Source organism: Spodoptera frugiperda, chromosome 10 (assembly GCF_023101765.2).
Source record: "Spodoptera frugiperda isolate SF20-4 chromosome 10, AGI-APGP_CSIRO_Sfru_2.0, whole genome shotgun sequence".
Classification (NCBI taxonomy): Eukaryota; Metazoa; Arthropoda; class Insecta; order Lepidoptera; family Noctuidae; genus Spodoptera; species Spodoptera frugiperda.
Window position 1 is genome coordinate 4,765,739 of NC_064221.1, and position 26,602 is coordinate 4,792,340.

The following is a 26,602-nucleotide window of genomic DNA, read 5'->3' on the forward strand; positions in this document are numbered from 1 at the left end:
CAATATTAATCAAATGTTATCACTGAAATGTCTACTATAAATACTGCTTCATTGAGTTAATTGTTACAGTCACAACCACCTCACAATCCTAAAAGGATCTTCCTACTTGTTTGAGAAACATTACGAAGAAATATTAAAAAGGTGAGTTACAATTTTAAATAATTATAATAGGGTAAAGTACCCAATTATCAGCACTTTAAGGGTTAGTCCTAATTTAAGCCAATTTATTATTGTGAAAAAAGGCTTTTACCCGTTAAGGCAAATTTTAATAGTTATAATATTTAATAAGGAAGACGATAATAAAAGAAAAACATGATTGACCTCTATCCAAGATTATTTAGACAAGTAAGAATAAAAAATGGGTCTGTCACCATTTACTGGCACCATCTCCACCAATTACTAGCATAGAGCAACCCAATTATCAGCACCTAACTATCACTGTTAGGAATTGCATTAAAAAAAATTAGTTACATTATTAAAATCTGTTTTTAATTATTTTTTATATAGTTAGTAAGTAGGTAACATAATAATTACTTATAATCTAATAATACTTTTATCTGTATAAGTCGAGCAAAAAAAGCGTCACGGCCGTACCATCCTTTTCTCGAAACCATTCAGGCCAATTTCGACCGCCTATAACTTCGTTGTGGATAAATCAAGAAGCCTGAATTTTCAGATACTAAGCAGGCATTGTACAAACATGGTATATTTGAATTTTCATTAAATTTTAACCATTACTTTAAGAATTATAACACGTCAAAGTTTCGAAATTTTGTCACTGACTGACAGATCATCAAAAGTATAAGGCACTTCTAACAGACATAGAAGCTTAAATTTTTTGCATAAAATTAGTAGTTAGTACCTACATCAAGGGAAAAATCAAATATTTTGTAAATTCAGTCCAGTTTTTTAGATACATCAACTGCATCAATAATTGTGTAATCCTAAATGTATGGGATTACAAAGTTATTTATATAGTTACAATTTCATCACACCAATAACTTTGTTAACCCATATAAATGTATGAGATTACAAAGTTATTGATGCAGTTACATTTTATTGTTTAATGGAATAATTGAATCTACAAAAAGAAGTGAGATATCATCAAAAACATTCTGTAAAAAAATCCAAGTTTCGCACCTCATCAGTTTATGTACCGTAAAAAAATGTGAGATCCATGTAATACCAAGTCGGTTATTTTATTTAGTCCCTACTTAAGAGACCTTCTGTCTAAAGTTATAATGTAAATTGTTATCATATCAATATTACATTAATTTTACGTTTTAAATAAAATACACAATACTACCTATATACCTACTTTTGTTGACATTTCTCGTATTAAATTGTTTAGTCTATTTCATGGCAACGAATTTCGATGGTCTATTGCACGATTACGTACGATGGCCCAGTCAATCTCTTTTTTTAACACCTTTTCGTTCAGATGTTTTTTCAGTAATCAAAATGTCTTGTAATTTGACTGGTGTTAGTAAATATTGTTGACTATCAAGATATACAAATTGCGCACTACTAAGACAATCTCCAGTAATATTATAAGTTATAACATTGTTTATTTGTTATAGAAGTTGTCGTAGCTTGCATACCATCTACAAAATTCTTCTGCTAATATTACTGGTAATAAAACAAAAAATAAGAAGAGAAAAAATAAATAAAAAGAAATAAGGAAGGGAAATTCTAGGGAAACCAATTTATCAGCATGCTTCTGATCCAATCATCAGCACCATGCTAACATTTGGATTTTGATGGTATAAACTACTTTTACAAAACAAAATTAATTCTTTGCATAAAATAAACATAATTTACATTAAAAAATATGAAATTTGTATTTATGTACTTTTTTCCATTTATCATCACCAGTGCTGATAATTTAGAATTTACAAAATATTCGATCCATTTATCAGCACTACGTATTTTACCAATTAATCACCAGAACCTCAAATTCTACTCTTCAGATTATCATAAAAAAATATCTCAAATATCAGAGAAATCGATAGTTTCAATATTAAATTTGTAAAAGATACGATATATCATATAATGTAAACACGTGTCCTTACCGGCGATCACAAGAAACAGGCAAAAACAGAAGAAACTGCAGGACACAAATGTTTGTTTACACAATTTCCGCCAATTTGAGGTCTCAAAGTATAATTTTCCCAATAGCAGAATTCCAAAAACATGTATTTATTTATTTATTAGTGTGGAAACCCAAATTAGTAAGTGAAAACCTTAGAATTGGTCGATTTATTCAGAGTGCTGATAATTTGGTGCAGTGCTAGCAATTGGGTAGTTGCCCCTATATTTATTTTTCTCAAAGTTTTCTGCTCTCTACAAGTTACTGAGAGTAAAAAATATTCTTGGTTAGCATATCAGTTTCACTCTCATACATTGCTGTGTTTCAGATGAAGAGCCTGCTCCTTGTAGTACTGTTGGCAGCGGCAGCCACAGCCGCCATCGTCAGCCAGGACGTAGCTGAAGCACCTGAGGGAGTCGTCGAGTATGAAGAAATCCTGTACAGCGATGAGACTGAACTGGCTGAAGTAGAAGAGGCTGGTAGCAGGAGTGTGGAGATCGAGAGTCGTCGCAACCTCAGCGTGGGGACCATCGGCAACAGCAGACTGCTCGCCAAGTAAGTAGCACTGAGCTGGACTTGCTCATGTCGCCTCAAACTTAGGGATCCTCACAGCTCACTACGATAAGGCGCTGTGAGCTAGATCCAGCAACTAATAATTTGAAAGCTCTCAAATCTTTACACAATGCGTTGTTCTACTTTGCAGTACTCAGCACATCAGAGGCGCCGTCGCGAACACAATCATCGTCCAGAACATTACTTTCAACTTCGCGTCCAGTATCCGAATCGCCGCGATCCGAGTGACGCGAGTGGGAGCCTCACAGAACGCGACCCCGTCCATAGTCTCCGGAGGTCTGAACCGCAACTTTGTGACAATCAGGATTACGTCAGCTCGAGGCCGCGGCTACAACTACAGGATCCAGATCTACGGACGTTAAACTGCTGCAAGTGATGCGCTCCTAGCAGTGGAAGAAGATACTGAAATGGATTATTCTTAAGATTGATTTGTAGTTTGTAATGTGTACAATAAATGCTTATTACTTTAAACACCTCTTTTTGAAATTTATTGATTTTCTAAAGTAAACAGCATACTATAGTTGTAAGATAACTTTATGATTTAACGTATCATTAATTAAAATACAATGTTTTAACTCTAGCAACTCTACTCCAAAGAATTTCGCAATGCTTACATAAGGAAGGTATCATCGCCAGACTGAGATTACAAATTAATAAATTAATTAATTTATAAATTGCATTGTGTGAAGACCACAAGATATTTTAGTGTTTCTTCTTAAGAGCTCAATTGCCTAATAGGATTACAATTTACAGACAAACTCGGTGCCATGATCATATAGTATAACAGGCCACTATAATAATCCTTGAGAAGTTAAAGTGCAGGTAAAATGTCGTTTAGTCGCCACGTTTCTGAAATTTAAAATGATGACAAACGACTTAACTACATAGTATAAAACAAAGTCGCTTTTTCTGTGCCTATTTTCCTTTGTATGCTTAAATCTTTAAAAGTGCGCTACGGATTTTGTTGCGTTTTTTTTTAAATGTATAAATTCATTCAGGAGGAAGGTTTTTATGCATAATATATCACCATTGCACCCATGCAAAGCTGGGGCGGGTCGCTAGTATCACATAAAATAACCTTTCTTTTTGTTTTAAGACATTTGCCATACTTTACAATTTATATAAAATCCTAGTAGTACTTTGCCCTATCTGAGATTTGGGAGCAAGAACCGTTTACTCGGTATTCACGCCTTTCCTGGCACAACTTACCTCCTTATTTAAATTATTTTAACAAATGAGCTTCTCATGACGTTTGCCAAAGTTTGTATGACACCCATATCGGACTCTGCGCGGAACTGAGTTAAATATTTGAATAATTTTAAGGATTTGTTGTAGCTCCTTATACGACCCTTTGTTATTGTTATTTGTCTATCCATCATATTTTTATTTTAATGTAATATAACGCAGTTTACACATGGTTTAACACGATTTAACATGACAAACCCATGAAGCAAATACAAAAAGGAGATCTCAAACTGGATGTGCCTGTGACAGGGAGCACGGGACGTTACTAACCACACCCTTCTCTATTTTCCATCTACTATGGGACTGCTAGATATTAAAATATGGACAATTGGTAATAATATGTTTTTAAACATATTACTAATTGTCCACATATTGAAGGCTTATAACCAACTACACTTTATTTATAATATCTATAGGTATGACCGTTTTTTGTGCACAATCACATAGTGCACACTCATATTAAGGCATCTATTCTTTGTACTTGCGTCATAGCCTGTTCACATCTCTTTATCGCATAAATAATAAGGCTCTGACTTCTAATCGTCGAGTCCTTTGTCATAATTTTGAATCTCAGAAACGTGGCGAAAACAGGACTTTAATCTCTGTCTGCACTTTAAATTCTTGAGGATTAAAATAGTGATCTGTTATGCTATATGATTAGAGGATGGAGTTAGTCTGTAAATTGTTACCCTATTAAATTGTCTTCTGGTCCTCAAAAAATGCAATTTACAAATATTACATCTTGTGAAGGGAGAAGAATGATCTCAGTCTGGCGATATAAGCATTGCGAAATTCTTTGGACTAGTGCTAGAGTTTAAACTTTGTGACTTAATAATGATAAATTATATATAAGTTTTGTAACAACTATAGTGTGCTGATTTACTTTAGAAAATCAATAAATTTAAAAAACATGTGTTTAAAGTAATAAGCATTTATTGTACACATTACAAATTACAAATCAATCTTAAGAATAATCCATTTCAGTATCTTCTTCCACTGCTAGGAGCGCATCACTTGCAGCAGTTTAACGTCCGTAGATCTGGATCCTGTAGTTGTAGCCGCGGCCTCGAGCTGACGTAATCCTGATTGTCACAAAGTTGCGGTTCAGACCTCCGGAGACTATGGACGGGGTCGCGTTCTGTGAGGCTCCCACTCGCGTCACTCGGATCGCGGCGATTCGGATACTGGACGCGAAGTTGAAAGTAATGTTCTGGACGATGATTGTATTCGCGACGGCGCCTCTTATGTGCTGAGTACTGCAAAGTAGAACAAGGCATTGTGTAAAGATTTGAGAGCTTTCAAATAATTAGATGCTGGATCTAGCTCACAGCGCCTTATCGTAATGAGCTGTGAGGATCCCCAAGTTTGAGGTGACATGAGCAATGTCCAGCTCAGTGCTACTTACTTGGCGAGCAGTCTGCTGTTGCCGATGGTCCCCACGCTGAGGTTGCGGCGACTCTCGATCTCCATACTCCTGCTACCAGCCTCTTCTACTTCAGCCATCTCAGCCTCATCGCTGTATAGGATTTCTTCATACTCGACGACTCCCTCGGGTGCTTCAGCTACGTCCTGGCTGACGATGGCGGCTGTGGCTGCCGCTGCCAGCAGTACTACGAGGAACAGGCTCTTCATCTGAAACACAGCAATGTATGAGCGTGAAGCTGAGGACATGCTAACCAAGAATGTGGTATCACCCTTGACTGCTTATGGAGAGCAGGTCGTCCTGGGTCCATGTAAAATATTCACATAACTGATTCTGGTTGACCCCTGTTCAATGTGTAACCCTTTTTGGTCACGAAAATTTTGATCATTTATTAGTCACTCACCTTTTATAAATGTCTTTTTAGTGTCTCTCAAACAAGGAATGTAGATCCTTTTAGGACGGTGAGTAAGTTGTGACTGTAACAATCTGCTGAATGAAGCACTATTTATAGTAGGCGCTTTGTTGTTAATATCTGATTAGTCAAAAGCGTGTCATTTACTATCTTCAAATAATTCACACAAATTGCTACTGATATAATCGTAGACTGTAGATAACATTGACATAATTTTAATTAATCAAATGTTATCAGTGAAATCCCTACTATAAATAGCGCTGCATTGAGTTAATTGTTACAGTCACAACCACCTCACAATCCTAAAAGGATCTTCCTTCTTTGTTTGAGAAACGCTACGAAGAAATATTATAAAGGTGAGTTAAATTTAATTAACTCTAATTTTTTTATTTTCTCCTACTTTGTGATTTTTCAATTTAGTTTGAAAGCAACCAGATAGATTTAAACAGTGGATATTTTACACGGAATCAGTCATTTATCCCTTCCACAATTCTCTGAGACTGAGTGACCTATATTTTTGATTAGCACATCATTCACTTTACACTCCTACATTGCTGTGTTTCAGATGAAGAGCCTGCTCCTCGTAGTACTGCTGGCAGCGGCAGCCACAGCCGCCATCGTCCACCAGGACATAGCTGAAGCACCCGAGGCAGTCGTCGAGTATGAGAACATTCTGTACAGCGATGAGGCTGAGGTGGCTGAAGTAGAGGCTGGTAGCAGGAGTGTGGAGATCGAGAGTCGTCGCAACCTCAGCGTGGGGACCATCGGCAACAGCAGACTGCTCGCCAAGTAAGTAGCACTGAGCTGGACATTGCTCATGTCACCTCAAACTTGGGGATCCTCACAGCTCACTACGATAAGGCGCTGTGAGCTAGATCCAGCAACTAATCATTTGAAAGCTCTCAAATCTTTACACAATGCGTTGTTCTACTTTGCAGCACTCAGCACATCAGAGGCGCCGTCGCGAACACAATCATCGTCCAGAACATTACTTTCAACTTCGCGTCCAGTATCCGAATCGCCGCGATCCGAGTGACGCGAGTGGGAGCCTCACAGAACGCGACCCCGTCCATAGTCTCCGGAGGTCTGAACCGCAACTTTGTGACAATCAGGATTACGTCAGCTCGAGGCCGCGGCTACAACTACAGGATCCAGATCTACGGACGTTAAACTGCTGCAAGTGATGCGCTCCTAGCAGTGGAAGAAGATACTGAAATGGATTATTGTTAAGATTGATTTGTAGTTTTTAATGTGTACAATAAATGCTTATTACTTTAAACACCTGTTTTTGATTTTTTTTGATTTCTAAAGTAAATAATACACTATAATTGTTAGATAACTTATATTCAACGTATCATTAATTAATATCTAGAACTAGTCCAAAGAATTTTGCAATGCTACATAAGGTATCATCGCCAAACTGTGATTATTCTTTTCACTTCACAAGATGTAATATTTGTAAATTGCATTTTGTGAAGACCAGAAGACATTTAAGTGTTTGTTCTTCAGAGCTCAATTGTCTAATAGGATAACAATTTACAGACAAATTCAGTGCTCTAATCATATAGCACTAGCTACTTCTGCGCAGTTTCACCCGCTGTGCTCGGTTCCTATCGATCGTAGCGTGATTTATATGCGCCTATAACCATCCTAGATAAATGCACTATCAAACACAAAAATAATTATTCTAATTGGACCAGTAGTTCCTGAGATTAGCGCGTTCAAACAAACAAACAATCAAACAAACTCTTTAGCTTTATAATATTAGTATAGATAACAGTTCACTATTTTAATCCTCGAGAAGTTAAAGTCCAGTTATAATGTCGTGTTTTAGTCACGTTTCTGAGATTCAAAATTATGAGAAAGGACTCGTCGATTAGAAGTCGGAACCTTATTATTTATGCGATAAAGATATGTATACAGGCTACGACGCAAGTACAAAGAGGAGATGCCATAATGTGATTGTGCACTATGTGACACATAAAACGGTCCTACCCATAGATATTATAAATAAAGTGTAGTAGGTTATAAGCCTTCAAAACGTGGACAATTGGTAATCTATTTAAAAACATATTATAACCAATTGTCCACATTTTAATGTACCACTCTTCTCTATTTTCCATCTAGCAGTCCCATAGTAGATGGAAAATAAAGAAGGGTGTGGTTCGTAACGTCCCTTGCTCCCTGTCAAGTTTTATGTTACAGGAAAATCCATCATGGGTTTGTCGTGTTAAATCGTTTCCATGCTACGTTGTAGCTCGCCTGACTAAGTAAACTGCGTTATATTACATTAAAATAAAAATATGATGGATAGACAAATAACAATAACAAAGGGTCGTATAAGGAGCTTCAACAAATCCTTAAAATTATTCTCAGAAGAAGAGAAAGAGAAGCTCATTTGTTAAAATAATTTAAATAAGGAGGTAAGTTGTGCCAGGAAAGGCGTGAATACTGAGTAAACGGTTCTTGCTCCCAAATCTCAAATAGGGCAAAGTACTACTAGGATTTTACATAAATCCTAAAGTATGGCAAATGTCTGAAAACAAAAAGAAAGTTTATTTTATGTTATGAGTCGTTTGTTATCATCTTGAATTTCAGAAACGTGGCGAATACACGACATTTTCACTGCACTTTAACTTGTCGATGATTAAAATAGTGACCTGTTATGCTATATGATTAGGGCACCGAGTTTGTCTGTAAATTGTTACCCTATTAGGCAATCGAGCTCTGAAGAAAAAACAATAAAATATCTTCTGGTCTTCACAAAATGCAATTTACAAATTACATCTTGTGAAGGGAGAAGAATGATCTCAGTCTGGCGATCTGCTAGCATGTGGCTATCATTAGAAATACGGTTAATATGAGATTTTTTAACAACTATAGTGTATTATTTACTTTAGAAAATCAACAAATTTCAAAAACAAGTGTTTGAAGTAATAATAGCATTTATTGTACACATTAAAAACTACAAATCAATCTTAAGAATAATCCGTGTCAGTATCTTCTTCCACTGCTAGGAGCGCATCACTTGCAGCAGTTTAACGTCCGTAGATCTGGATCCTGTAGTTGTAGCCGCGGCCTCGAGCTGACGTAATCCTGATTGTCACAAAGTTGCGGTTCAGACCTCCGGAGACTATGGACGGGGTCGCGTTCTGTGAGGCTCCCACTCGCGTCACTCGGATCGCGGCGATTCGGATACTGGACGCGAAGTTGAAAGTAATGTTCTGGACGATGATTGTGTTCGCGACGGCGCCTCTGATGTGCTGAGTACTGCAAAGTAGAACAACGCATTGTGTAAAGATTTGAGAGCTTTCAAATGATTAGTTGCTAGATCTGGTTCAGAGAAATGCTCACAGCGCCTTATCGTAGTGAGCTGTGAGGATCCCCAAGTTTGAGGTGACATGAGCAATGTCCAGCTCAGTGCTACTTACTTGGCGAGCAGTCTGCTGTTGCCGATGGTCCCCACGCTGAGGTTGCGGCGACTCTCGATCTCCACACTCCTGCTACCAGCCTCTACTTCAGCCACCTCAGCCTCATCATTGTACAGGATTTCTTCATACTCGACAATTCCCTCAGGTGCTTCAGTAATGTCCTGGTGGACGATGGCGGCTGTGGCTGCCGCTGCCAACAGTACTACAAGGAGCAGGCTCTTCATCTGAAACACAGCAATGTATGAGAGTGAAGCTGAGGATATGCTAACCAAGAATGTGGTATCACCCTTTACTGGTTATTGAGAGCAGGTCGTCCTAGCTCTATGTAAAATATTCACATAACTGATTCTGGTTGACCCCTGATCAATGTGAGCCCTGTAGTTTGGTCACGAAAATTTTGATCAGTTATTGTTATTAGTCACTCACCTTTTTTAAATTTCTTTTTAGTGTCTCTCAAACAAGGAATGTAGATCCTTTTAGGACGGTGAGTAAGTTGTGACTGTAACAATCTGCTGAATGAAGCACTATTTATAGTATGCGCTTCGATGATAATATCTGATTAGTCAAAAGCGTGTCAATTACTATCTTCAAATAATTCATACAAATTGCTACTGATATAATCGTAGACTGTAGATAACATTGACATAATTTTAATTAATCAAATGTTATCACTGAAATGTCTACTATAAATACTGCTACGTTGAGTTAATTGTTATAGTCACAACCACCTCACAATCCTAAAAGGATCTTCCTTCTTTGTTTGAGAAACATTACGAAGAAATATTAAAAAGGTGAGTTAGATTTAATTAACTCTAAAATTTTAATTTTCTCATACTTTGTGATTTTTCAATTTAGTTTGAAGTCAACCAGATTGATTTCAAATGTTAATATTTTACACGGAATCAGGGTTGTCTGCCTTCCACAGTTCTCTGAGACTAACTAACCTATATTTTCGATTAGCACATCATTCACTTTACACTCCTACATTGCTGTGTTTCAGATGAAGAGCCTGCTCCTTGTAGTACTGCTGGCAGCGGCAGCCACAGCCGCCATCGTCCACCAGGACGTAACTGACGCTCCTGAAGCAGTCGTTGAGTATGAAGAAATCCTGTACAGCGATGAGGCTGAGGTGGCTGAAGTAGAGGCTGGTAGCAGGAGTGTGGAGATCGAGAGTCGTCGCAACCTCAGCGTGGGGACCATCGGCAACAGCAGACTGCTCGCCAAGTAAGTAGCACTGAGCTGGACATTGCTCATGTCGCCTCAAACTTGGGGATCCTCACAGCTCACTACGATAAGGCGCTGTGAACTAGATCCAGCAACTAATAATTTGAAAGCTCTCAAATCTTTACACGATGCCTTGTTCTACTTTGCAGTACTCAGCACACCAGAAACGCCGTCGCGAACACAATCATCGTCCAGAACATTACTTTCAACTTCGCGTCCAGCATCCGAATCGCCGCGATCCGAGTGACGCGAGTGGGAGCCTCACAGAACGCGACCCCGTCCATAGTCTCCGGAGGTCTGAACCGCAACTTTGTGACAATCAGGATTACGTCAGCTCGAGGCCGCGGCTATAACTACAGGATCCAGATCTACGGACGTTAAACTGCTGCAAGTGATGCGCTAGGAGCGGAACGGGACAAGATACTGAAATGGATTATTTTTAAGATGAATGTATTTTTTATGATTAATAAACGCTTGCTTAGGTATAAACAAAGTTTATTTTTAATTTCTTCTTTGAAGATTGTGAAGAAAGTTGTTAGAAACAGTCTCCTCAACTTGGAATTCCAGGTCGCATAGGACGCGCAGTCTAGAATTAGGAATAAACTTAATGCAAAAACTCAAAAGTAATTTTCCTTATCAGATATTATTAATTGGCTTTATTATCATATAAATATCATACGATAAGACATGTAGTACGATGCAATACTTTCATTTATCAATACCAAAACAAACAAGATTGCGTTCGGCGTTCCGATTGGTTGGTTATATCTAGCTGGCCAATCAGAGCGCCGAACACGTTCGTTTCGATTACTTTAAACGCAAAGCAAACTCATACTAAGGTTACTGCTACGTTTGGTAATTCCCTACAAAAGAGGTTTCACCTCATTTTAGAGTAGATGTCTGATTTATTCAATGTCAAATTGACAACAGTCAATGTCATAAGTAGACATGTGGGTCAGTTATTATCATATCACATTATAATTTATTAAATAACAATCTGCTTGGATATACAAATTATATACTTATAGTTTTTATTGAAACTCAGAGCCGTTTATAGAGAAGAGTAAAACTGAAAAGGTAAGTTGCGTATTTATTTTTATATATATTGCGATAAAATATAAAGTTCTGATTTGTTGTGGGGACAGGTTGATGTTCGAACCAATTTTAAGGAGCACATAGCTATTGACTTTATTGTATTTAAGTAGTCCACAGCTCCGAAACTAATAAGGTAATACCTACTAGAGAGGAATTCAATCACACTATTCCGCACTACGAGTGGGTACACAAAATATGATCATACTCTATCGGTACTTGATCGTGCTGAAAGGAAGGGCCAATTTATCGTCTATTATGCGTCCCCATACCTAGATACGTTAGATACGTCAGGGTTGGGGTAGGATGTCTGCAAATACCTCCGAGGTAGGTATCGACTGCTCACGTGGTTTCATTTGTAAATTTCCTGTCAGACAGTTTTCATGGTTTGGCCTTTTCAATTCGATTTAGGCCGAACTTGAGTCTATCAGATTTCGCTGAATGTTAATATTTTTGATTTGAGCAGCTGTTATATGATTTAAACCCTCTACAATCTACATACATACATAACCAGAGACAATGGAACGCCAATTGCTACGATTCTTACACACCTCTTTCGCTTCATCAACAGTCATCAGTCTTTTCATGCATGCTCATCGGTTAAAGGTACTTTTAATTTGGCCCTTCTATCATCTACGAAGGGTTAATATCTTCAAAACAGTTTCAGATGAAGATTCTACTTCTGTTCGTGCTTATCACTACAGCAGGATCAGCATCCATCCTCGACTATGAGGTGACTGACAATGATGATCAGGAAGATTACACTATGACACCAGATAGAGACTATACACCTGATTACTATGAAGAGGAGATGATGGTTCGAATATCACCAACCACAACCGCGGTCAATATTGATGAATGGGCTGAATTATTCAGAATGGCGGTCGAAGAAGCCAAGATACATCGCAATCTTAGTCTGGGGACCATCGGTGCTAATGATATTCTATTGTCCAAGTAAGTTCATATACAATTTCTACAAGATTATACGCGAGGTCGCACAATCTAAAAGGCGTTTGTGGAGTCTCATAAAATGTAGTCCCAGTCAAGTTTTTATCAGCTGATGCATGATAAAAAATTGATACCGACAGCTGATCTTAGAAGGCTCTTACGAGACCCGTAGGAAAAAGTAGGGGTGATCACTACCTCTATCATGAGTTCGAAGCAATAGTATTTGTCGATACTCGCTAGCGGCGATGTAAATTTTTTGTATGGCAAATTTTAGTTCCACTGGTGACGGGTAGACGCGTTGTACAATTTGACATGACATACAAAAATTTATTAGCGACTATCGACAAATACTCTTGCTTTAAACTCATGGTAGAGGTACACGTAATGTAGTCTGCTCTATCGTCATCACATTTTAATTTTATGGCACTTTTGGCATTCATTGTTATATGCCATTTAATTTTTTTAGAACGCATCACTTCAAAAGTGACGGCGATACAAATGTAGCTGAAGATGTGTATTTTTGCGGCCTTCCGACCACTGTAATAACTGCGATTCGTGGGGGATCGGTTTCAGAGAACGCTCGCCCGGCCGTGTTGGCAGGAGGAGTCGGCCATAACAATGTCTGCATCAGACTCCACTCATCCAAAGGACGTGGGTACCAGTATTGCATCGAGATCTACGGAAGAAAGTAACGTTAACCTTGAAGTCTTTTGTTAAAATATTTATATAAGGACAAGTAATGTACGTATTTTTGATCAATTTGCGTTCTAGAAATAAATATGTTTATAGTTTTGTGTTTTTGTTTTATTGCCTGCTATCAACCTGTCTGTATACAAAATTGTTTTTGATATTTTGTCCTGGTCAACAGGAGAAATTGATGTATAAAACATCGTGGTGCAATCAATAGGAGCCGAAGAGTAGGTAAAACCGCGCGGCAGAACCTAGCTAGATACTAAATGATTTTTAAAATGTTAAATGTTCATGTTGCATGGTGGGCGCGGTGGCTGGGCAACTGGCTGTCGCGCAACTTAGTTGCGGTTTCGATTCTCGCCCGGAACAACTCTTTGTGTGATCCACGGATTGTTGTTTCGGGTCTGGGTGTTATGTGTATGTGAACTTGTATGTTTGTAAACGCACCCAACACACAAGACATTCTTTCTGAGGGGCAAGGTACTTTTTTCTTTTTAAATTGCATTAATTGATAACTTTCTTTCAATCTAATCGCTATGTAGATATACATACAAAGATAACAATCGACTCACTTTAAATATAACATTAGTCATTGTACGAACAAACGTTCAAGGCCACGATTGTTTTGCTTATGAATTCACTGATATCATCATGCATCAATAAAATTATTTAATTCTACGTATTTTTATCTTTATGGAGCCTTTCATTAATTTATTATGAGTAGATTTGGTTGTAAATACTGATATCTTATCCTTAGTGTGACTTTGCTTTATGTTAAAAGAAATCAAAACAAGAGTGCATTTGGCGCTCTGATTTGTTGTTGTTTTTGAGTCACAATCAAAGCGCTCTCGTATCGATTACTTTAAACGTAAAGCAAACTCATACTAAGGGTACTGATCTTGTATTAACTTTTTATTTCAGTTTTAAAAAGTAATCTAACAGATTCAATGGATACGATCATAACAACTGCATTAATGAATGTATGGAGCTAGGTAAGGCTACGCCGTAGTACACCGTGAGCTACGGCGTAGCACAGTGCTACGCACTATTAGAAACTTGTTGAATGATAGTAGAACAAAAAAGCATATTGTTTTCTTATTGATTTAGCTATGGTATTGCATTGTTATGTCGTAGTGGCCCGGAGGTTTAAAGGTAAGCGTACGGATTCCGTATGACGTCATCTGTACGCATCGTTTGTAAGAATTGCTTATGATGCGGTCCGAATGATGCGAATCAGTGGTCGCAGTTGTATAAGTTTCTATACAAGACAAACTAAAATCCGTTGCGTGCGGTGAGTGCGATGCGTACGATACGGGCCTATACTCATACCTTAAGACACCCACTTCTCATGCATGAGAGTGCGGGATTAAAATAAAAACATAGCTGTTCTCAAAGTATACCTCAATTAATCCCATAAACAAATATTAAGTCTCTATAAAAATTACTCAGAAAGTAGTACCAAGTACTTTCCTTTAAGTTTCTCAACAACGCCCTTATAATCAGCAATGGAAGTTTCGTAACAAAGATCTTCAATAAATCAGCAGTTGATTAGCATTATCACAAAGATCAGACAATGAAATTATCAATGACAATAAAATCACAACTAATAACTATTGTTCATGTAATTGCACATCGACAAATGTTATCTTATCCTTTCTTCTTTGCACTATAAATACTGGACCCTTTTCAGATGTAGGTATAGTTCAAAACGGAATATCCTGAAAGGATCTACCTTCGAAGAAAAACAATTGGTTGATCAAGGTAAGTCTTTCTTTATAATTAACTAGCGACACGCCCCGTCTTCGCATGGGTGCAATGGTGATATATTATGCATGTTTGATATAGATAAATCTTCCTCTTGAATCACTCTACCTATTAAAAAACCGCATCAAAATTCGTTGCATAGTTTTAAAGATTTAAGCTTACAAAGGGAAATAGGGACAAAAAGGTCATAAATTACTGTACCGGAGTTGAAGCTGATATGTAATATTTTTATAAAAAATCATGTACCTTAAAACTTTGCCTGTATTTCAGATGAAGAGCCTGTTCCTAGCAGTTTTGTTGGTAGCAGTAGCTTCAGCAGCTACTATCAATGGAGAAATAGTTGACGACCCTAACTTGCTTGAAACGTCTGAGGAGTTTGACTTGAGCGATGACCTTGATGTCAGCAATGATCCTGACGTTGCTGACATGACTGACGTCGCTGACGTGACCGAGGTTCCTGTCAGTGAGGTTACTACTCCGAGTATTGATGCAGCCACGTGTTGCAGCGTTGGTGCTCGCAGTGGAAGAGTCCTCGTCAGGTAAGTAGCGCTAATCTGAACGTTGTCGAGCGTAAAAATATATCATAATACAACGCCTATTAAATATCTATCTGGAAAACTGGCGTTTATATCCAGTCACTTTAAGACTCAATTTTCTACTGCTATGGAGTCCAATTATAGACAAAATTCCAATCCATGGTGTAGTTGAAAATTGGAGCTTTAGACAACGTCCAGAGCTTCGGAAAACGTAACAGGTTATCGGGGCTCCGGCTCAAAGCAGAAGAAGGAACAGGGTGGTTTTTAGTCAGTAAGTCTGACACTTCCTCTCGCTTCAACCAAACAGGGAGATTGGATGATAATGGCCCCTCAAAAAATGGTATACTCGAAAAATTAAAGCATGGCTGAATCTGAAATGTAACTCCATTCATTTTTGCTCACCATAGGATTATAGCCCGAAACTCTTTGCTCAACAATCCCACTACAAGAATATATTGTATAAATTCTAATGTATATATTTAATTCGGTTTTAGATCCAACCACGTAAGGCGCGGGAAGCCAAATGTGACTTACATTCAGAATATAACTTTCCGAACCGGTACTCGTCGGATCACTGCTATTCAGATCATACATATTGGTGCTGTGCAAGGCGCCAGAGCATCCATAGTCTCTGGAGGCCTGAACCGCAACCATGTGACCATCAGACTACAGTCAGCTAGAGGACGCGGATACAACTTCAAAATCGTGATCTACGGACGTTAAACTAGAAATTAGGGAGTTTTATGAGCATTCGATATGGATGTTAAATGTACAAGTAAAGGGTGTTTGGTAATTTGTTTTAAGTTAAGACATTAATAAAGCTATTTTTATAAACAATTTATGATATTTCAGTAACCACACAACCATATATATTTATCACATCATTTTGCTAGTGACACCAATTGATAACTTGAAAAGATCATGGTAGATCCATGATCTTTCAGCATATGTGGATAGGATTCTAAAAGGCTCAATACCTCCCCCCTTTAGGGAGCGGGAGTCATCCAATGACATTTCATGCACAGCGCTGATGACTTTCTTATTAGGTGATACATTTACTCGTTTATTTAATATCTCATAAAACAAAACTATAATAAACTAGCAAACCTGGCGAACTCCGTTTCGCCTGTGTTTCCTGTTTTCCTGCATTTCTCTTGCTATAAACCACACGGAGCCCGAGACCTTTCCAACGAATGCAAAACCATGTAAATCGGTTCATGCGTTCTCGAGTTATAGCGTCAGGAAGGAAAAACCGACTTATTTTTATATAATAGACTAGCAAACACGGCGAACTCCGTTTCGCCACCAATGATTTTCGCTGTTTTGACTTTTCTTTGCTATAAACCTCACGGAGCCTGAGACCTTTTCCAACGAATGCAAAACCGTGGAAATCGGTTCGTGCGTTCTGGAGTTATAGCGTCAGGAAGGAAAACCCGACTTATTTTTATAAATAGATTGTTCCCTAAAGGATTCGGATGTATGTTTCACCTTCTTTATATTAGGGAAAAATAAAAAACTATTTGTGTGTGTAGTTTTAGAACTTTTATTTTCACTTATAATTAAAATCATTTACTTCGATAGCTAATAAACGCCTACTCTTTATTTCAGAGCAATGAATATTCTAAATGTAGTTAACTCTTAAGATATCATTAGGAACATTTATCGTACAAATATTTTTGAACTAGTAGCCTTACTGTGACTACTTTACTTACAACTTCTTTCAAAATGGCGAATTTAATTATTAGAACAGTTGATTGCTGCATAAATTATGATAATGCAGTAGAATCCCCTTCCTCTATGTGACTGAATTCGGATTGTGGCGAATTCGGATCCAAGACCACCAGAAAGTAATGTTACTGTGAGCTTATTTAATTCAATATCAATAACACTGATTAGTGTGATATTAGTTCCTTTTACTCCACGAAAGGTTATCTCTTGATCATGAATCAAGAAAGAAGCAACAATGGAACAATCTGCCTGCTGCGGTTTTTCCATTGGATTACAATGTGGGTGTCTTCAAGTCCAGAGTGAATAGGCTCTTAAGAAACTAGTGCGCCTCACCATCAACGATTACATCACTACTTACTATCAGGTGGGATTGTAGTCAAGCATTAGTGTTTGTCGAATAAAAAAAGCAGCCTCGACGATTTGACCAATTCTGAAAGATAAAGATTTTAAACATTTTCTTTTGTGTCTTGTATGTTTTTTTAGAAGGGAGTAGGGGAGGAGACTATTAGCTAATGACTTCTTCCGCCTTGGGTGAAGTGTGTCAGACTCTTGCTGATTAAAAACTACCCCGTTTCTACTCCTACTTCGAGCCGGAGCTCCAGTAACCCGCTAGGTTATTCGCTGCGCAGATCTGGGTGTGGTCAAGCCACGTGTTGACTAAGACAGACATACATACATATCGTCACGCCTTTAATCCCCGACGGGGTAGGCAGAGGTGCACATTACGGCACGTAATGCCACTGTGTACACCCCCTTTTCACAATTTATGTTGTAAGTCCCATGTAATAGGTGGTGAGCCTATTGCCATATACCGGGCACATTTCCAGACTCCCATTTCCGTTGTGCGGCAGTCGCACTTGCCTAGTGGTTCCAAGTGCGACTGCCGCGCAAGGGATCTCGGGTTCGATTCCTGGGTAGGGCGAAGTATTACAGGACTTTTTTCGGCTTTTCGAAAATTTCTCAGTGGTAGCACGTAGTCTGGAAATGTGCCTATTTTAGGAGATATTAAGGAAACGAGTATGTGTATCACCTAATAAGAAAGTCATCAGCGCTGTGCATGAAATGTCATTGGATGACTCCCGCTCCCTAAAGGGGGGAGGTATTGAGCCTTTTAGAATCCTATCCACATATGCTGAAAGATCATGGATCTACCATGATCTTTTCAAGTTATCAATTGGTGACACTAGCAATGATAAATATATGGTTGTGTGGTTACTGAAATATCATAAATTGTTTATAAAAATAGCTTTATTAATGTCTTAACTTAATATAAATTACCAAACACCCTTTACTTGTACATTTAACATCCATATCGAATGCTCATAAAACTGTGTAATTTCTAGTTTAACGTCCGTAGATCAGGATTCTGAAGTTGTACCCGCGTCCTCTAGCTGACTGCAGTCTGATGGTCACATGGTTGCGGTTCAGGCCTCCAGAGACTATGGATGCACTGGCGCCTTGCATAGCACCAATATGTATGATCTGGATAGCATTAATCCGAGGGGCACCGGTTCGGAAAGTTAAATTCTGAATGTAAGTCACATTTGGCTTCCCGTGTCTCACTTGGTTGGATCTAAAACCGAATTAAATATATACATTAGAATTTATACATATAGTGGGATTGTTGAGCAAAGAGTTTCGGGCTATAATCTTATGGTGAGCAAAAATGATTGGAGTTACATTTCAGATTCATTCATGCTTTAATTTTTCTTGAGGGGCCATCATCATCCAATCTCCCTGTTTCGTTAAAGCGAGACGAAGTGTCAGACTTACTGACTAAAAACCACCCTGTTCCTTCTTCTGCTTTGAGCCGGAGCCCCGATAACCTGTTACGTTTTCCGCAGCTCCGGACGGTGTTTAAGTAAGCTCCAATTTTCAAGTATATCATGGATTGGAATTTTGTCTATAATTGGACTTCAAAGCAGTAGAAAATTGAGTCTTCAAGTGACTACATATTATAAACGTTTGTTTTCCAGATAGATATTTAATAGGTATTGTATCATGATATATTTCACGCTCGATAACGTTCAGATTAGCGCTACTTACCTGACGAGGAGTCTTCCACTGCGAGCACCTAGGCTGCAACACGTGGCTGCATCAATACTCGGAGAAGTAACCTCACTGACAGGAACCTCGGTCACGTCAGCGACGTCAGTCATGTCAGCAACGTCACGATCATTGCTGACATCAGGGTCATCGCTCAAGTCAAACTCCTCAGACGTTTCAAACAAGTTAGGGTCGTCAACTATTTCTTCATTGATAGTAGCTGCTGAAGCTACTGCTACCAACAAAACTGCTAGGAACAGGCTCTTCATCTGAAATACAGGCAAAGTTTTAAGGTACATGATTTGTCTTATATAAAAAAAATTACAATGTTACCCCTCGCTAGGATTTTCTCTAGTTTTGTGGGCGCATTTACTAACACATCAGTTAGTTAATAATAAAGAAAGACTTACCTTGATCAACCAATTGTTTTTCTTCGAAGGTAGATCCTTTCAGGATATTCCGTTTTGAACTATACCTACATCTGAAATGGGTCCAGTATTTATAGTGTAAAGAAGAAAGGATAAGATAACATTTGTTGATGTCATTGATAATTTCATTGTCTGATCTTTGTGATAATGCTAATCAACTGCTGATTTATTGAAAATCTTTGTTACGAAACTTCCATTGCTGATTATAAGGGCGTTGTTGAGAAACTTAAAGGAAAGTGCTTGGTACTACTTTCTGAGTAATTTTTATAGAGACTTAATATTTGTTTATGGGATTAATTGAGGTATACTTTGAGAACAGCTATAGAAACTTATACAACTGCGTCCACTGATTCGCATCATTCGGACCGCATCATTAGCAATTCCTACATACGATGCTTACTGATGACGTCAAATGAAATGCGTACGATGCGTACGATGCGGGCCTGTGAACGCTTACCTTTAAATCTCCGGGCCATCACGACATTACAATGCAATACCATAGCTAAAACAAAAAGAAAACAATAATAATATGCTTTTTTGTTCTACTATCATTCAACATGTTTCTAATAGTGCGTAGCACTGTGCTACGCTGTAGCTCACGGTGTACTACGGCGTAGCTTTTCGTAGCTCCATACGTTTGTTAATGCAATTGTTATGATTATAATATCCACTGAATCTGTTACATTACTTTCTAAAACTAAAATTAAAAGTCAGACCCAACAAGATCAGTACCCTTAATATGAGTTTGCTTTACGTTTAAAGTAATCGAAACGAGAGCGCTCTGATTGACTGACTCAAAAAAACCAACCAATCAGAGCGCCGAACGCGCTCTCGTTACGATTACTTTAAACGTAAAGCAAACTCATCTAAGGATACAGCTATCTTTTTGATTTATTAAATTACATGATATCAGTATTTACAGTAAAATCAACTCGTAATAAATCAATGAAAGGATCCATAAAGATAAAAATTCATAGAAGTAAATAATTGATGCATGATATAACTAGTTATCAGTCAATTATTGAAACAAAACAATCGTGGCCTTGAACGTTTGTACGTATTTTGTAGGGTACTACGTCCGAATGGCCCAAATCGAATGGCCCATGGGCCATTCGGACGTAAACAAAAATCAGCTACGTCCGAATGGCCCACTAAAGGAAAAAAAAAGGAAAACAAATGAGGAACTACATAATGTACATTCGGGTGCAATGTATATTTGGGTACGGTCGGTGTATTTTGGTAGTAATAATCAGTCTTATTTTAAAGAGTAAAACAGGAAAAGGAAAAGAAAAAAAAAGGAAAAAGAAAAAGAAAAAAAAAGGCTTCCCAAAAAAAGAAAAAGGACCTTGGAACGACGTCTGACGTGACGTTTGTTTTGTTTTTCAGAGTGTAAATGAAATCAGATTTAAAAAGTTACAAAATCGGTAAAATTATTGAAAAGGTTGAAAGAAAAAAAAGTTTTTTTCAACATCGACAGGCACTAAATTAAGTATATAGTAATTATATATTTTATGTCGTAAATATTAATAATATAATTAAAAAAAATATATACATAAATATGTATATATCAATATATTAAAAATATTAATAATATTTTTTTTTATGTTCATATAATGTTTGCGAATGTACTTTCTAATAATTTTTCATTTATTTTAACTACTCCTTTGTTTTCCTTTTTTTTTTCCTTTAGTGGGCCATTCGGACGTAGCTGATTTCTGTTTACGTCCGAATGGCCCATGGGCCATTCGATTTGGGCCATTCGGACGTAGTACCCATTTTGTGTAATGCTATTTAAAGTGAGTCAATTGTTATCTTTGTATGATATCTACATAGCGATTAGATTAAATGAAAGTTATCAATTAATGCAATTTAAAAAGAAAAAAGTACCTTTCTCCTCACTAAGAATGTCTTGTGTGTTGTGGGTGCGTTTACAAACATACAAATTCACTTACACGTTATGTGAGTGAAGTTACCGTAGGCCCAATTCTCCCCTTCCCAATCTCTCAACAGTCCTTAAAATCCTAACCCGCAAAAGGACGGCAACGCACTTGTAACGCCTCTGGTGTTTTAAGTGTCCATGGGCGGCGGCGATAAATATAGAAATACATATAGAAAATAATGCAAGTCCCATATAAACTTCCAATCTTTATTTCATTTCTTAATAAAATAAAAACACATTCTTACTTACAACTTACTTAAAACTATTTGTCGAAGTAACTCGATTAGTTTCTCGTCGCATCGATTGTCGAGTAATGCTGTTAATGACTACGGGCTCCTCAAAACTTGAAACAAGTCGAGATACCTCGAACAATTACAACTTATTTACTATGGCGAATTTAATTATTTGAGCAGTTGATCGCTGCGTAAACTAAGATCGTGTAGGAGTAAGCTCTTCCTCTAGCTGAGTAAAGTCGGATTGTGACGAATTCTGAGCCAAGACCACCGGCCACTCGTGTTGCTATGGGACTATTTGTTCCAACCTGGTTAACCCTGATGGCTGTGATGTTAGTTCCTCTTGCTCCACGGAAGGTTACTTCTTGATCATGAATCAATAAAGTAGCAGCAGCTACGTTGTGAGTGATCCTGAAAGATAAGGGTTCTTTTTTAAACTTTCTTCCATATCTTAGGCGTTGATAAACATTAGATAAGATAGAATTATAATATAAGAAAGATTAGATAAATTATTATAAAAATATAGAGATCTATATTTTTGTTGTAAGTAGATACTTACAACAGCAATTTGTATGGATTAGATAAAGAAATGTTACGTGTAAAAAATAACAGATGAATCAACAGACTTTCATTAGGTATTAGAAAAATCCGTTAGCACTTTTTATTGCATAGGAATGGATAACAATAGCTCCTTTTTTTATGGATATAGGGGCAAACGAGCAGTCGGTTCACCGGGTTAGGGATAACTGCTATCAATCGACAGACAACACAAGAGGAGTTACAAGTGTATTGGCGGATTATTAAAAAGGAGTTCGGTTTTTTTGCAACTTCACATCTTTTATCCCGAAAGGGGTAACAGAGGTGCACATTACGGCACGTAAAATATAAGTGCCATGTGATGGGGGTGAGACTATTGCCATATACTTAGTCACAATTGCGGATACCGAATAGCTACTACAATGTTTGGTAATAGGGGTGTGACATTTTAACCCGTATAAGTATTGGCTTAAGCTGTACATCTATGCATGTTTATCACAATAAGTAAATATGACGTACCTAGACATCAGCCTATCGTTAGCACCAAAATTTCCCAAAGAGAGATTATTACGAGTAGCTACACTAGTTTCCTCATCATCTTCTCCTATTTCATTCTCCGGTACATCCAACTCAGTATCTTCTGGCAAGTCTGGTACATTTAGCTCAGTATCTTCAGGTAAATCTGGTACATTAAGCTCAGTATCTTCTGGCAAGTTTGGTACATTCAGCTCAGTTTTTCTGAAAACATCTGGGACAAACGGTAGATAATAACCTTGGCTAACTAATTCATTACTTTTTTCATATGTTTGATAATATTTTGGTGAGAAAAAAAAACATTTGTGAATTATTTTTACCAAAAAAATCACTATTTTTCAATATTTTCAATTAGGGGTTCAACCCCCATATTATTGTTTTTGTCGATAAAATTAGATGTAGTACTCAGCCTTAACGGGTTAGAAGTCCCACCCCTATCACATTGTATAATAGTTCATTAAAAGTATAATAGTCTGATAATAGTTCAATGAAAGTAAAAGTTAAAAAAATAATTACCTTTAATTTCCAAAATCAATAGGAGTGGACTTCTAGGAGCACTGTTCTGTAATCTTTGATAATATCCGCAAAAGTATCTCAATTTATATTGAAACACTCGTTCTACCTGTTAAGATAAGATTGTCGATTTGTCAGAAAATCACCAAACTACATAACGATTAAGCTGTAAAGCCCCTGAATGTGTGTCAATAACGTTTTTTATTTGACGATTACTTAATTTTATGATAGGGTTGGTAATTGCAGTCTCGGGACAATAATTTGTTCCTTTTTATTTAACCTCGATCACTCGCGCAGGCCGCTGTCACCGCGCGACGGCGAGCAAGGGTGGCTCGTCACTCGACTAGAACCAGACCCGTGCGTACGGTGCGTCGCGTCAAAGAGTCAACAGGGCACCATAGATGGGGCCCAGGAGGGCTGATGCCCGACCTGGAGCTGCGGACTACCTTACCGGTTTCCCAGGGATCCGGCTCAAAGAGCAGAAGTAGGAACTGGGTGGATTTTAGTCAGTAAGAGTCAAACACTCCCTCTCGTCTCACCCAAGGCGGGAGAAGTCATTGGATGATTTTCGATTGGATGACGTATTTGCTCCCACTCCAAAATTTTGTTTAGTTTTATCTAAGCATTATTATTTTATATGACAAAATAAAAAAGATAGTGTCTAATGTTTTTTTATTACCTAACTGTAGGACTAATTAGATGATCCGGAGCTGCGGACTACCGGGGCTCCGGCTAGAAAAGCATGAGTAGAAACGGGGTGGATTTTAGTCAGTAAGAGTTTGACTCTCCCTCGCCCAAGGCTGAAGAAAGCATTGGACGATTTTCCCCTCTTTAAAAAATACTAATTAGATTTTTAATTTCCACCATCATCCCTAATCCAATAACAAATGGTGTGTCCTTGAAAGATTTCTATCTCCTGATTCATTGACTTGATTAGAATCTCAGTAATAAAAAGTAATAAGATAAGTTAACAATACAATGTTACTTTTAATCTTATCTCTACATCAGAGGTGCATAATGCCAATATAAATACTGAATCAGTAAAAAAAACTAATCAGAACGATTTCGGCACGTTAAGGAGCTTAATTTTGTAACCGCAAAGGTGAGACTTCACATTTATTTTGTTCTCAGTATCCTGTTGTCATACACCTGATAATTGTAATTCCATCATTGCGGCCGTGAGTAAGGTTACCGGTCGGCCTTTTGGGGATATGGGAATTTAGAATTGGAATTGGGGGGTGATTCAGGCTGAATCACCCCCATTTCATACCTACTTAAGGTAGTTTTACTACTCACACGGCGAAATATAATGCATTTCATAGCTGTTACTTTTATATAAGGCTGTGGTATCTCCAGGGTGGAAGTAAAATTAAAAGTCAGTAAACTAAACTAACTAAACTAAATTGTTCTATTTCCTGCAGATGAAGAGCATATTCGTCATCGTGCTGTTGGCTGGTTGTGTGGCAGTTGGCTATACATCCGCGACAGAAGTTGAGCCTAGTGTTGAAAGTGCGGTGCGTAGTGGATTGTCCTTGGGGAGCATCGGACCTGATAACAGGCTGCTATCCAAGTGAGACCAATTTTATATATTAACAATTATTATATTTGCTTCTTGACTATAAGATCGCTGTAGTGGTTTGGCGACTGGCATTTCGCTTTTACCCATGGACACCCCATGGATGTCATGCCATGCCATGGATTGGGTTCAAATAATTATTGCATTGCAGGGGCACCAGATTTAGTATGAAGCAATGTTTTTTCATATTTTTGTGATCAACTAACGTATAATATTTTCCTTAATTTTATATCCAGCTGACGATTTTTATTCTTCAAAATATTATGCTATACATTAGATATACTATAAACTAGAAATAAATTTTGTTAAAAAATAGGCAATTTCTTATGTGTTCGGGTGGCTGCTACTGCTCAACCCACGGTATGTTGGAATAGTTGGGACAACTAACGTTCACTAAGCTTCATAATACAACTCTCTGAATGTCAATAATCTGTATTTAACAGACTATCAACAGAGAGGAAATGAATCTAGAAAATCCGTCGTCGACTTACGAACTATACATATATCTTGTCTAACACTTTTCCATTTTAATTTATTCCTCAGTACCAACCACGCAGTTGAAGCAGCGGTTTTCGTGGTGCAAAGGCAAGAGGTATTAATACGTACAGTTTCATATTCGAAGATAACTTCAATTCAAGTTTCTGAAGTCGGAACACCAGTGAATTCAACTGTGAGTCTTATTGACGGAGGTCTTAATAGAAATTTTGTAAAATTCCTTTTCCAATCCCAGGTAGGACGAGCATACTCATATAATGTAAGAATTCATGGTTTAATTGAGTGTTAAAGAGGATTTGAAATTGTATTATAGAAGTTTTTCCCATACATAAAGTCAAAGTCAAAATTATTTATTTCAAATTGGGAAACCGGGAAGGCGCTTGTGAACGCCACAGCCAATAGTACAATATTATAAAAAAAAACTATTTGTGGCATTAATTGTGTCCTTCGGTAAACACATAAAATATAATTTTCATTAACATGGGAAAAACTGTGTAATAATATAAGTTTCTTGTGTTCTTTAAAATTAATTATTATGTAAATATAATAAAATAGTTTAAGTACCTATATTATACTTTTATTTTCGAAAAACCGAGCCCAGTAATACTTTACCCAACCCGGGAATCGAACCAAAGACCCCTTGCCCGGTAATCGTATTTGCGACCTACGAGGCAGTTCTACTCCTATATACTCGTACTTTAAAAATTCTAAGGACTATCCAACATCAATTTATGTCCTCTAACAGAAAGAAAACTGAAATAACATTAAGTTGTTTGCTTAATACTTGCCGGCCAATGACAATGATGCTACAGCCATGGTCATACCTCTACAGTTATTTGCTTACCGATAACCTGGATATCATTCATTGGATTATGCTTTTATCAGTATTTGGACAGACTAACCGAAGAACAACTTTATCTTAAGGCGGAGTTACTGATAAAGAAGACAAAAAATAGATAAGAGAAGTGTAGGCCCCCTACCCAATCTTCCCAATCTCTGATTCACCAACAACCCTTAAATTCCTAACCCCCAAAGGCAAAGCACTTGTACCGCCCCTGGTGTTTCAGGATTTTATGGGCAGTGGCGATTACCTAACATCAGGTGATCCGTCTGCTCGTTTACCGGCTTATATCATAAAAAAGACTT

General features: G+C 37.6%; 8 protein-coding genes across 11 annotated transcripts; 5 read left to right on the forward strand and 3 right to left on the reverse strand.

Moving 5' to 3' along the window:
* On the forward strand, nucleotides 1-3,133 carry LOC118277156 (probable salivary secreted peptide). The gene is made up of 3 exons (XM_035595863.2): nucleotides 1-141; nucleotides 2,418-2,644; nucleotides 2,793-3,133. Exons 2-3 carry the CDS (start codon nucleotides 2,418-2,420, stop codon nucleotides 3,022-3,024), a joined length of 459 nt encoding a protein of 152 aa, XP_035451756.2. The 5' UTR covers nucleotides 1-141; the 3' UTR covers nucleotides 3,025-3,133.
* Nucleotides 3,134-4,822: 1,689 nt separating this feature from the next.
* Nucleotides 4,823-9,745, reverse strand: LOC118277157 (probable salivary secreted peptide). 3 transcript variants are annotated; one of them, XM_035595864.2, is made up of 3 exons: nucleotides 9,600-9,694; nucleotides 5,313-5,539; nucleotides 4,823-5,163 (listed from the first exon to the last, which is right to left on the reverse strand). In XM_035595864.2, exons 2-3 carry the CDS (start codon nucleotides 5,537-5,539, stop codon nucleotides 4,932-4,934), a joined length of 459 nt encoding a protein of 152 aa, XP_035451757.2. In that variant the 5' UTR covers nucleotides 9,600-9,694; the 3' UTR covers nucleotides 4,823-4,931. The 3 variants fall into 3 exon arrangements, with proteins under 3 accessions (XP_035451757.2, XP_050552306.1, XP_050552307.1); XM_050696349.1 differs by lacking the exon at nucleotides 9,600-9,694 and adding an exon at nucleotides 5,734-5,817; XM_050696350.1 differs by lacking the exons at nucleotides 4,823-5,163; nucleotides 5,313-5,539 and adding exons at nucleotides 8,670-9,012; nucleotides 9,174-9,397 and having other exon boundaries at nucleotides 9,600-9,745.
* Nucleotides 6,002-7,021, forward strand: LOC118277155 (probable salivary secreted peptide). Its single transcript, XM_050696351.1, has 3 exons — nucleotides 6,002-6,098; nucleotides 6,308-6,531; nucleotides 6,681-7,021. Exons 2-3 carry the CDS (start codon nucleotides 6,308-6,310, stop codon nucleotides 6,910-6,912), a joined length of 456 nt encoding a protein of 151 aa, XP_050552308.1. The 5' UTR covers nucleotides 6,002-6,098; the 3' UTR covers nucleotides 6,913-7,021.
* A 75-nt stretch (nucleotides 9,746-9,820) lies between the features above and the next one.
* LOC126911125 (probable salivary secreted peptide) lies at nucleotides 9,821-10,878 on the forward strand. The gene is made up of 3 exons (XM_050696352.1): nucleotides 9,821-9,964; nucleotides 10,174-10,397; nucleotides 10,547-10,878. The coding sequence occupies exons 2-3, from the start codon at nucleotides 10,174-10,176 to the stop codon at nucleotides 10,776-10,778; spliced, it is 456 nt and encodes a 151-aa protein (XP_050552309.1). The 5' UTR covers nucleotides 9,821-9,964; the 3' UTR covers nucleotides 10,779-10,878.
* A 317-nt stretch (nucleotides 10,879-11,195) lies between these two features.
* On the forward strand, nucleotides 11,196-13,231 carry LOC118277143 (uncharacterized). 2 transcript variants are annotated; one of them, XM_050696346.1, is made up of 3 exons: nucleotides 11,196-11,474; nucleotides 12,151-12,443; nucleotides 12,904-13,231. In XM_050696346.1, the coding sequence occupies exons 2-3, from the start codon at nucleotides 12,157-12,159 to the stop codon at nucleotides 13,127-13,129; spliced, it is 513 nt and encodes a 170-aa protein (XP_050552303.1). In that variant the 5' UTR covers nucleotides 11,196-11,474; nucleotides 12,151-12,156; the 3' UTR covers nucleotides 13,130-13,231. The 2 variants fall into 2 exon arrangements, 1 of the variants encoding a protein (XP_050552303.1); XR_007705689.1 differs by having other exon boundaries at nucleotides 11,231-11,474; nucleotides 13,011-13,231.
* Nucleotides 13,232-14,468: 1,237 nt separating this feature from the next.
* Nucleotides 14,469-16,264, forward strand: LOC118277144 (uncharacterized). The gene is made up of 3 exons (XM_050696347.1): nucleotides 14,469-14,888; nucleotides 15,162-15,430; nucleotides 15,922-16,264. Exons 2-3 carry the CDS (start codon nucleotides 15,162-15,164, stop codon nucleotides 16,148-16,150), a joined length of 498 nt encoding a protein of 165 aa, XP_050552304.1. The 5' UTR covers nucleotides 14,469-14,888; the 3' UTR covers nucleotides 16,151-16,264.
* A 2,121-nt stretch (nucleotides 16,265-18,385) lies between these two features.
* On the reverse strand, nucleotides 18,386-19,695 carry LOC118277145 (uncharacterized). Its single transcript, XM_050696348.1, has 3 exons — nucleotides 19,612-19,695; nucleotides 19,202-19,470; nucleotides 18,386-18,728 (listed from the first exon to the last, which is right to left on the reverse strand). The coding sequence occupies exons 2-3, from the start codon at nucleotides 19,468-19,470 to the stop codon at nucleotides 18,500-18,502; spliced, it is 498 nt and encodes a 165-aa protein (XP_050552305.1). The 5' UTR covers nucleotides 19,612-19,695; the 3' UTR covers nucleotides 18,386-18,499.
* A 2,066-nt stretch (nucleotides 19,696-21,761) lies between these two features.
* Nucleotides 21,762-26,272, reverse strand: LOC118277141 (uncharacterized). The gene is made up of 3 exons (XM_050696438.1): nucleotides 26,245-26,272; nucleotides 22,858-23,086; nucleotides 21,762-22,212 (listed from the first exon to the last, which is right to left on the reverse strand). Exons 1-3 carry the CDS (start codon nucleotides 26,270-26,272, stop codon nucleotides 21,966-21,968), a joined length of 504 nt encoding a protein of 167 aa, XP_050552395.1. The 3' UTR covers nucleotides 21,762-21,965.
* Between the last annotated feature and the right edge of the window lie 330 nt (nucleotides 26,273-26,602).